The sequence below is a fragment of the Eumetopias jubatus genome, unplaced genomic scaffold (genome assembly GCF_037043125.1).
Source record: "Eumetopias jubatus isolate StellerSeaLion01/CBP00866 unplaced genomic scaffold, mEumJub1_p1.0 scaffold_9, whole genome shotgun sequence".
In the NCBI taxonomy this organism is placed as follows: Eukaryota; Metazoa; Chordata; class Mammalia; order Carnivora; family Otariidae; genus Eumetopias; species Eumetopias jubatus.
In genome coordinates, this window is record NW_028274815.1 from 88,436,196 (window position 1) to 88,447,197 (window position 11,002).

The 11,002-nt window shown below is 52.4% G+C and overlaps 1 protein-coding gene across 1 annotated transcript; it reads left to right on the top strand.

The window, feature by feature from the left end:
- Positions 1-4,567: 4,567 nt before the first annotated feature.
- LOC148163565 (large ribosomal subunit protein eL8-like) lies at positions 4,568-4,915 on the top strand. Its single transcript, XM_088026633.1, has one exon. It carries the CDS (start codon positions 4,568-4,570, stop codon positions 4,913-4,915), a length of 348 nt encoding a protein of 115 aa, XP_087882759.1.
- The last annotated feature ends 6,087 nt before the right edge of the window (positions 4,916-11,002 follow it).

Sequence of the window (11,002 nt, forward strand, 5' to 3'; positions counted from 1 at the left end):
GTTAGGAAGAGGTGGCTCTGGGGGTGTCACTTGCCCACAGCTGCCCATCCATCCCTGCCACCCCCAATTCAAGGGAATTAAGACTTGCAAACAGCTCTGACCTCTTCAATGAAAGGCCAACACTCAGGGAGCTGTGAGGATTATGTTCAGGATGTCGGGTGGTGTCTGGGGGCCGGCCTGTACCCGGGCCAGCCAGGCAGCCGGGGGGAAGGTGTGGGTCGTGGGGACTGTCCCTTAAGATGGACTCTTCCCCACCATGTGCAGTTTCCTCTACCCGCAGGTCTTGGGCATGGAATGTACTTCGTATCCAGGCCCAGAGTCTGTGCTTCCAGCCAGAGGGGACAGATGCGGGTACCCCACAGTGGGCTTGTGCATGGTCACAGCTGGACTGGTGTTTTCTTCCCCACACTTTCCATTTCCTGTCACCATAGGACCGATCGGCATCTGGAAGCCCCCCGCTGTGTTACTGCACTGTGTGAAGTCTTGGTGGGGGCCTTGGGCCTGTGGGAGAAGGATGTCTCCTCCCGCCCCAGACCCCGGGCCTCCTGAGCCAGGCTGCTCACAGAAATGCTGCTGTAACTTCCTCAGCTGGCCTCCCCCTCTCCAGTCTTGGGACATGCCCCCTCCCTTCCTCTCTGGTCCCCACTCCTCCCCCCTCCCACATACAGCTTCTCCCAGAGACACCCAGAATGCCGAGCCAACCCCTTCTGGGTAGTTCCGTGCGCTGGGCCCTGCCTGGTGCTAGAATGTGAGTCAAGGGATGACAGGCACCCTGCAAATCACCATGGCCTCCAAGACCGAATGCCTCAGCCCCTGGGCCAGAATCTGCGCTCGGCCTTGATGTCTGGCTCAGGGTGGTGGCCTGAGGCAAGAGCGGCTCTCTAAGCTCAGGAGGCAGGCTTCATGGAAACCTGGCAGTCCCCGGCGGCCAGTGACTGAGAGCTTGGCCTCTCAGGTCTGTCATATCCACATTTTCTAGATGAAGGATCCCTGACCCAAGATCACATTGTCAGTAGGGACTCAGGACTTGAACTTGACTCTTTCTGACCCGGGAAACACCTGTGGAATGAGCCCTGCAGTAAGGCCGGACCACGCTGGCTGAGAGCCCACGTGCAGTAGGGTTGTTGGGAGGCCAAGTGGGCTCAGCCGCCTGGTGACTCCACACTGCCTCAGACGACCTAAGTGTAGATTGAAGAAGGTTTGGAGGCAGTGGCTGAGAAAAGGGAGCTGATGCAGCCAGCAGGCCTGGGGACAAATCTAGGGCCTCCTCCCTGGGCCTGGAATGGGCACACACCCTGGCCACTGCTAACTCCCCACACCGTGTGAGCGGCCATGCCCCCGGCCGTGAGCAGAAGTGGAGACGGCCACTCCCCAGATGACAGGAGCAACTAACAGCATGGCACCCCCTTCCCATCCTCTCCTGCAGCCCTGATCTCATGCCCACCTCGCCACTGTGGCACTTAGGAAGGCAGGAGTCCACCAAGAGGCCCGCTTGTCCCATCAGCCAGATTCCCAGCGCCCCAACATGGCCATTGGCATCAGAGACATCCCTACTCAGGGCAAGGCGTACTTTGGCCTAATCGCCTGTTTTCATACTCAGCACCTTCAGCTCCAAGGTCTATAGCTGAATAGAATGGTTCTGATTTAGGGGCCTTCCCTGGGGCCTTAAGATATGGGAGCAATCCTCTGAGCCTCCTCCCCCTGCAGAGAAAGGCCAGCATCTGGGGATGCAGACTCTGAGCCCCGGAGGCCCCCAGGCGGCTGAGCCCACTTGGCCTCCCAACAACCCTACTGCACGTGGGCTCTCAGCCAGCGTGGTCCGGCCTTACTGCAGGGCTCATTCCACAGGTGTTTCCCGGGTCAGAAAGAGTCAAGTTCAAGTCCCGAGTCCCTACTGACAATGTGATCTTGGGTCAGGGATCCTTCATCTAGAAAATGTGGATATGACAGACCTACTCTCAGGTTTAAAGATGAAGTGGCACAATCTTTGTAAAGTGCCTCCTGCAGAAGAAGCCTCCCATGCCCTTTGGGACCCAGGCCTCCCAGGGCCACAGGACCCCCTCCTGGGGCTGAACAGAAATTCAGGCGCAGAACAGAAACTGGCCAGATACAGATAATAAGGCTCACAGGCTATGGCCGCTGTGTGCCCAGAGAGCCTGGCCCCTGCTCAGGAGAGAAGACACCCCGTGTCTGCTCCTGGGGATGGCAGCCTGCGTCTCAAAGCTCCCGCCCCCTACCCCGGGGCCTGCCCTAAGACAGCCACGGGCGAGGCTTTCATTACTCACCACACTGAGGCAGCAGAAAGGAGTCAAAGCTGTCCTGCTGGTGAAAATCATGGCTGGCCCCCCTATAGGAGCCCCCAAGCTTCGAAACGGGGCCGGGAGTGTGAGGGGCAGCTAACCACAACGTAGAGCTGGCTCTCCGCTCACCAAGTAATTAATGCAAATTTCCTTGTCTCCTGCCTTCAGACGACGATCTCCTCCACAACGGTTGCATGTTCCAAAACAGACAGTCCAATTATTTTCCCATAATAACTTATTTCAGTGCAAAAAGTAGTTCACCATTTCTCATCGGTCAAAATGGATCCTGGTTGCTGTGGGTGGTGTGAGCAGCATCCCTCACCAAGTGTCTGGCCTCAGCTTAGTGAGTCACAGCCTGGCCCCTGACATTCACGATTCAGGAAGAGTGGTGGCAGACACCGCTGAGCTGACCTCCGCAGCAAAGGCCTTCCAGGAATGCCAGACCCACCCCTGACCCCCCGGGCCCAGAACCACCCAGAACCACTGTGCCCTGCCCTGGAAAGGGTAACCCTCACATACAAAGAGCTGCAGAGGCCCTGATGATCCCACCCTCTCTCCGGAAGCTGGTGCCCCCTGCAGCCCGCTAGGTCAATCTGAGGGCTCGTAGGAACCTCCACTGGAATATTTTTCCTCACAGCTTCAGGGCTACTTCAACAAGGAAGGCCAGACAGGTCAATGGAAACCGGAAACGGAAAACCTGCAGGTTTGGTGCCCACAGTGCGGAGGTCCTGGCTGTTTGCTTTGTTGAAGTCCATTAGTGGGATCGGAGGGGGTGGGCTCTCTTCCTTCCCCAGCCCCACCTGTGGACTGTAAGGGTGCCCTTAGGACCCGGCACCTGTGTGCTCACTCACCGATTCGGCACCTTGGCTGCGCACTGGAATTAATGGAAGCTTCCCAAGGTCCCAACACTGGGTCCCTGCCTGAGGTCCTGAAACTAGGGGTCTGGGGTGGAAGCGTCCCAGGCGACCTAATATGCAATTCAGAGTGACACCTTCTGCGTCTATACAGCAGCTCCAGGGACACAGTCACAAAAATCGGTTCGGATGTTGCGCACAAATTGCGACGTGTCTGGAGTGAACTCACAGGGAGGGTCTCAGATTCTTTGGGGGTGGTTGCGTGGTTGCAGCTCCATAGTCTGCGAACGCTGGCTGAGCATATATATGTCCCCTAAGGGAAGTCGGGAAAGGCTGGATCAAAGGACCCTGGCACTGAGTCTCATGCTATGACTTCAGAGGCAAATGCAGTTAAAAATAGAGTGGCCTGGTGCATTGAGGTCCTGCTGCCAAGTGGGCTGCCCTATGAGCTGCAAATTCACCACACCTGGTCTATAACTGTGTTCTCAGCCCAACAGTTTGTTTCTCTAATTGGTCTCATTAGAGTCCTTAAACGAAATTCCTAACAAATAACTTTCAGGATAGAAAAATAAATGTGGGCAATTACATACGGGCAATTGTGTTACTTTTCTAGTTTCAATCTATCTAGCACGCATCTGTTTCTAACCCTTATGCAAGAGCTCTTTGCATACAAGTCTATTTCTCCTGCTAAACAGTATGCCTCTAGAGGGAGGGGAGCATTGGCTACCCCTCCCCTTTTTAGCATTACACATGATCTTAGTTGTCAGCGACTTGCTCCCACCATTTTACCAATGATCTCATTTAATTTTATTAGCTCTCTACACACAAGCAGAGAGAAAGGGAAAGTGGAGGGCGGGGAGGCCAGGTAGCTTCTCAGGGGTCTCACAACCAGCTCAGCTGAGAGCTGAGACCCTCCTTGAAGCTTCCAGAACCTATGCATTCAGACCCACACACACAGGATACACCCATAGTTGGTCTACTCTGAGAGGGAAGGCATCTGCTTTAAGAATCATCACTGTGATTTCTGATGGGCACTTTCATGATTAACATTAGTAAGTGAATTGTATATCAAGCAAATACACTGAATGAAAATCTCCCATTTAACTTTGCTGGGATTTTAAAAATGTATTCTCACAGAGAGTGTTTTGTGTTCCAGTAATACATTCCAATAAGTTACACCACAATCCACCCAAACTTTATTTGATCATTGGCTCATATGCGATTCCTACTGTTAAAAGAACAATCCTAGCACAAGAAACTGCCCAGGGCTCCTCCACAGCTCAGCACCAGCTGGGCCCTTCCTGTGCTTGCGGAGATCGCACTGGTCTCCAGAGTCACTTTTGACCCAAAATGCTATATCTGCACCCTCTTTTAAAAAAGAACAGACATGCCTCTCTCCTCCAGACATCCAAGATGCCAAAAGGGAAGAAAGCTGAGGGGAAGGTGGCCCCAGCCCCTGCCGACATGAAGAAGCAGGAGGCCAAGGAGGTGGTCAATGCCGTGTTTGAGAAGAGGCCCAAGAATTTTGGCATCGGAGGGGGGGATCCAGGCCAAAAGGGACCTCACCCCTTTTGTCAAATGGCCCACCACATCTGGCTGCCTCAGCAAGAAGTGGTGAAAGTTAGCAAGACCAATGACAATGACAGATATGATGAGACCTGGCATTACTGGGGAGGCAGCATCCTGGGTCCAAAGTCGGTGGCTCACATTGCCAAGTTGGGAAAGGCACAGGCTAAAGAAATGGCCACCAAACTGGACTAAGTGGATGCTGTTGAGTTTTCTGTACATAAAAGTAATAAAAAGTTCTTTCAGCCAGTGTCAAAAAAAAAAAAGGACAGACATGCATTAAAAATGTACTAATCACATATGCATGGATGCCACGCAGTTATCATTTGGTTGACAGAAGTCCCAGAACTCTGATATGTAGAGAGCAACTGGGTGTTCCACATGTTTTTGTCAAGGGTAAGAGGGTGTTGCTCTCTTAATGCTGTTGTCTGCTCCGGAGCCCAGGCCAGGGCACTGATTGTGCAACGCTGTATCTCCTCATAGACGGTCAGAATCTGCAGACGGGAGGAGGGGTGGGCATGTCTCCCAGCTCAGCAAGACCAAGTGTGGGAAGCATGGGCAGTGGGAGCCTCCGGGGCAGCCCCCAGCCTCTGTCCTCCATCTTGAGGCCCCTTTCGAAAACCAGGTTCCACTGACCTGTTCATACATCCGTCTAGTGTATGAACCGAATTCCTCCACATGCCCGGGGCTTCGTAGTACACCCACAGACATGGGTGATGACGTGGGCAATTCGGATTCCAGGCGCTCCTGCTCTCAGAGAGCATGCCGTTAGGTTCTCTGTGTTAGATTACTAGGAGCTGGGGCCCTGAGACCCAGGGTGTCCTCTCCTATCAGCTGTGGCCAGCCGCTCTCCTACGCAGAGTGGAAGGACTGGCAACAGCCAGGGACACAGCTGGTTTGTGGCACAGGAGGGAGAGGAGAGCAGGATGGGGGCAGCTGGCCCTCAGGCACATTGTTGGCCTCTCACAGAAGAGCCTCTGGGAAGTGCATGCTATGTCTGTCTTCCTGCCCAAGACAGTCAAGCTCTGAGTCACATGTACTCGTTATAATATGAAATTAGATATAGGTTAGTCCAGGAGAACATCTCTCCACTTTCTGACTTGTCAGGATGAAATCTTTCTAAGTGAGGTGGAGAAGCACATTGGGAAACCCTTCTGCAGCTGTGCGCACAGGACAACCTACAGCCAGGGGGGAAGCATGGCCTGGAAGGGCCGGCTGCTCTAGCCCTGGACGGGCCTCGGCCTCCCGGGTCAGCAGCCCTGACTTGGAACATTCGTGGGACCTGGCTGCTGACATCAGGAGGTCATCGTCAGCCAAGTCACCCACCTCCATCTGGCTAAGTGACAGGTGCTTTCTCTGCTGCCCGTTCCAGGAGAAGAGAGCTGTCAGGGCACCAGAATCCTATCTCCTATTGTCTCACAGAGATGAGGGAAGAACTTCTGATCCATCTTCCTGTGGGGTTCTTGCCCAGTTCATTCTGTCACCAGCAAGATCTGCGCTGGGTGAGCCGCTGGGGGAGGAAGGCCCACGGACCCACAAACCAGCCCTGTGCCCACGTGGATGGGGCCACAGGGACAGCTGCAACAGGACCCCTGGCCCCTGTCCTGAGGGCCCTTGCTGTCCTGGTGGGAGGTGACTGGGGGAGGTGATGGTGGCCCTTCTGTCAGCGAGGATGGAGACGGTGATGCAAGAGGTCAGCTGGCTGCACGGGGCGCAGAGAGTGGGCTCTGCTGCTCTGGTCCCACAGAGTGAAGGACACTAATCAGGGAGAATGTGCCCATCAGGCAGCTCAGCAGCCCTGCAAGCGTTCCAGCCGCTACCTCTTTTGCAGGGACAGTTCCCTCAGCGCTGAGTCGGCCTTTTCTCATCTATAGGATGAGGAGAGACGCAGTGTGTGTGTCACACACCAAACATCACCATCCACGGGGTCCTCCAGTGACCACTTATCAAGCACCACCAGGGCCGCAGGCATGAGTTGCCATCGAGGCTTCTCAGCTGAGGAGGGGCATGATCAGGCCAGAACTGACAGAACTCCCTTTGAAGTTTGTCACAGAGGAGGCTGCCGGGGAACCCAGGGATGGGGAAGAGGCTCCTGCCTCCCCAGCAGAGTGCCCCCGCCACCCAAGGGCTCCCAGCCTCATTTGCCCACCCCCACTTCCCCTTGCGTCATCACAGCCTGGGCCCATGGTCCAATGATGTTCCTGGGGATGGAGTTGCATTTATTCATCTTTCTCAGCCCCACCTCAGTGCCAGTGACAGAGTAGGATCAATAACCCTTTGGGGTGCCTGGGTGGCTCAGTCGGTTAAGCGTCTGCCTTCGGCTCAGGTCATGATCCCGGAGTCCTGGGATCGAGGCCCACATCGGGCTCCCTGCTCAGTGGGGAGTCTGCTTCTCCCTCTCCCCTTGCTCCTTCCCCCTGCTCACGCTCTCTCTCTCTCTGTCAAATAAATAAATAAAATCTACAAAATAAATAAATAAATAAATAACCCTGCACTCCCTGGGAAAGGTCAGCCCGGCAAGCCGAGAAAGAGCTCCGTCCCCTGAGGATGGGCAGCCTCGCAGAGAGAGAACCTGTTCCAGTAAAAACAAGGTTTTCTAGAGGAGAGGCCACTAGAGTCAGGGCGATGCTCTCCAGAGCTCAGAGGTGGCCTCTAGTTCCAGCATCCCAGTTCATGTCCCTGTTTTAGGGACCCTGGGACCCAGGTACCTACAAGAGAGGCCCGAGAACCAAGAAATCAGGTGGGAACCTGTTGGAAGTGCCCAGTGGGGCTCCTGACTTAGGAAGGAGGTAAAACGTTGGTTTGCTGCATAACTGGAGGTGGAGGTTCTGCCACATGCTCAGTCCCAGAAGCAAGGCTGTGGGAGAGGAGGGATGGGTTACAGGCTGGCCCAGCCATTGGAAACTGCCCCCGCCCCCCCGCCCCCCCACCCCCAGGCTCACAGCCTGGCCAGAACTCCGGTTCCTCCTGCCTCTGGTGCAGATTGTAATGCAGGGCTGGGTGCGGCAGGCTAAAGAGGCTGGGAACAGGTAGGGTCTGGTCCTGCTGGTGGAAGGAGAGAGCAGAGAGCACTGGAGCCACTCCAAAGGGCAGCAGGGAGCCTGCAAACAAAAGCCTCAAGCAAACTGAAGTTAAGGAAGCACATTAAGAATAGCTTTTGTTGTTGTTGTTTTTGTTTTTAAAGTGGGAAAAGGGAGATAGCCAGCAAAGGAGTTATATCTAGAATATATAAAGAAATCTCAACACTCAAGAATGAAAAACAAACAATTAGAAAATGGTCAAAAGGCACAAAGAGACTTTTCACCAGAGAGGATATATGAATGGCACATAAGTGCATGAAAAGATGTTCAGTATCATTAGCCATGAGGGAAATGCAAATTAAAACCCCGCGATACTACTACACACCTAATGAACACCTGGCTAAAATAAAAACTAGTCACAACAGCAAATGCTGGTGAGGATATGGAGAAACTGAGTCTCTCATACATTGCTGGTGGGAATGGAAAATGGTATGATGGCTCTGATAAACAAAATTGGTAGTTTCTTAAAAAATTAAACATGCAACTGGCATATGACCCAGACATTGCACACTCTTGTGCATTTATCCTGGAAAAATGCAAACTACATTCACACACAAAAAAAACCCTGCAAACTAAACTTCACAGAAGCTTTATTCATATAGCCCCAAACTGCAAAAGACCCAAATGTCCTTCAATGGATAAGTGGTAAACAGACTGTGGTACATCCATCCTATGGAATACTGGTCAGCAGTAAAAAACAAACTATTGACTGATACAAGCAACAACCTGAATGGATCTCAAGGGCATTATGCTGATTGAAAAAAAAAGAAACAAATTCAACAGGTCACATACCATATGACTCCATTTATATAACAGGTTTGAAATCATAAAATTATAGAGTTGGAGAACAGATTGGTGGTTGCAAGGGGGTGGGGAGTTACAGGAGGGAGGTGGGAGTGGCTACAAATGGTAGAAGGGAGCCTTGTGGGGATGGGGATGGGTTGTACTCTATCTTGGTGGGGGTCACATGAGTCTATACATGTGATAAAGTTGCATAGAACTAACTACACGCACGCTCACACACACGCGCACACACACACATGCACATGCTCACACAAGTGCCAGTCAAACAGGTGAATTCTGGATGAGGCCAATGGATGTACCAGTCTCGAGTTCCTGGCTGGGATACGGTACTGTCATTTTGCAAGACGCCAGCACTGGGGGGAAGTCTGGTGAGGAGTATATGGAATCTATGTGAATTACTTCTTAAAATTGTGTGTGAATCCACAGCTATCGCAAGATAAAAAATTTTTTAAAAGGAGGGGCAGAATTGGAACTGAGTTTAGAGCAAAAAGGCTAAGAAAGTGGGTGGGGGATAGCCCTGCTGTAGAATTGTGATGTTAAAGATGACAGATTGAAGGAGGGAGGTACTCTCAACACCTGCACCCCAACTTCACATCGTCCTCCCCATCAAGGAGAGTAAATGTCAGATGAGAAGGGTCCAAGGGAGGAAGAGGAAGGTGCCACCCAAGGGGCTAGCCGTGCAGCGCTGTGCTAGGTGTGCTGAGGGTCAGGTCCACACGCTCACCTGCCCTCCTGCTGTCCTATGAGCCTGCTATGCTGGCTCAGGCTCCCCAGTACGGCCAAGAACATGCTTGGGAAAGTCCAGAGCTTCCTAAGCTTCTTTGGTAGCACCATCCAGCCAGGCATGACTGCCAGGGTCAGGGCGCTCCATATGCTTAGAAGTGTCTGAGCAGAGCTAGGGAGGCTTCATGCTGGAATGGATGACAATGGTGGTGCTGAGTCAGCCTTCAGGGTGTGCTGTCTGACAGCTTAGCTCTCCCTTAAGTCTACTCTGTTCCACTGTTCTATTTGTTCTCACCCCTTTATTTGTGTCCTGATGTTTTTGACAATCCAAAGAAATCGCTGGCTGGAAGGGTCACCTAGAACAGCCCTTCCAACAGGAGGCTTGCATCCACTGTAACAGGTGGTTCCCTTTAGCGGCCCTGGCTGCAGCTTAGCTCCTTGGGGGCCCCTGCTGTTAGCACTTTTAATACAGACTAAATCAACTCATTACCTAAGTAGTGTTATAGTACGTGTTAATTGAAGGTGACTTTTCTGCAGGGCAGGGCAGGCTGTGGATGAGCCAGGCTCCAGAGCTGTACGTCTGGCACAGCGCTGACTCGGCACTGCCCAGCTGGGCAGCCAGCACGCCAAGATGGCAGCATTTTACTCGGAATGCTCAACGTTTTAACGGAATTTTTCTTCAAAATTTAATTTTAAAAAAGAAACTGCTAAATGAGCGTATGCTCAATATAAATTGAGTCTCCTACCAGTTGAGATCAGTAAAAGTTAGCCAAGTAAGTTTTGAGGAGGCATCTTTGTCTCTCCAGCTGTCTGTACCTGTGATCCTCGGCCCCAGCATATAGGAGCATCCCTGGGAAAAAGTACCAGTGTCCAGCCCTACCCCATCAATATGGTCCAGTGGGCCTGGGGTCAGTCCAGGCGTCGGCATCTTCTACAAGCTTCCCAGGGATGTTAACATGCTACCAAGATTAAGAACCCGTGTTCAATGCCTTCATTTCAGGGAACAACTTGGCCCTCAAGGGTGCTAACGTAGAGCAATCAGGCTCACGAGAATGATGGAGAAGAGAGTGTTTCAAATAGATATGCATTTAGACAGAGCTGCAGAAATTCCAGTTCCATTTATGAATTGTAGATTGCCCAAACTAGAATAAGTGCTAAAAGGAACAAACACACATTGATATGTAAATGAGCTGTCACTAGATTTCCTCTGGTAATGGATCTCCAACCCTCAGACATTTGCTTCATTAACACATTCCCACTGACAGGTTGCCCTGGCTCATTTTCATGACTGCTGGTTCCCTGTCCTCCAGCCTCTATTTTTTACAAAGTTTTATCAAGCACCTTTTCTGGGCACAGCCCTGGGGACACACGATATGTAAAATGCCATCTGTCCCCTAAAGCACTTGGACGGGGGGCTCTCTCGGCCTCTGAGTGCCCACCATCTTGCCATCTGGAATGTCAGGCCATGCAGTTCCTGAGCATTTCACTGGTCCCTGTCTTGAAGCAGACAGGTCCTCACTGTCTGAGAGCACCAGGGGAGGCCTGTCTTCAGAGGGACTCACCTGTACAATGCAGGACTCTAGCTGGGGTCTCCGAGAGAGCAGGGACGGCCCCGTGACAGGCAGGACCTCCCGGAAAGGTTGACCAGTAACTCCGAAATTTCACCTTTTAAGGA

What these genes read in the sequence shown, in the direction of transcription:
- LOC148163565 (XM_088026633.1), top strand. Translation starts at nt 4,568, where the DNA reads ATGCCAAAAGGGAAGAAAGCTGAGGGGAAGGTGGCCCCAGCCCCTGCC.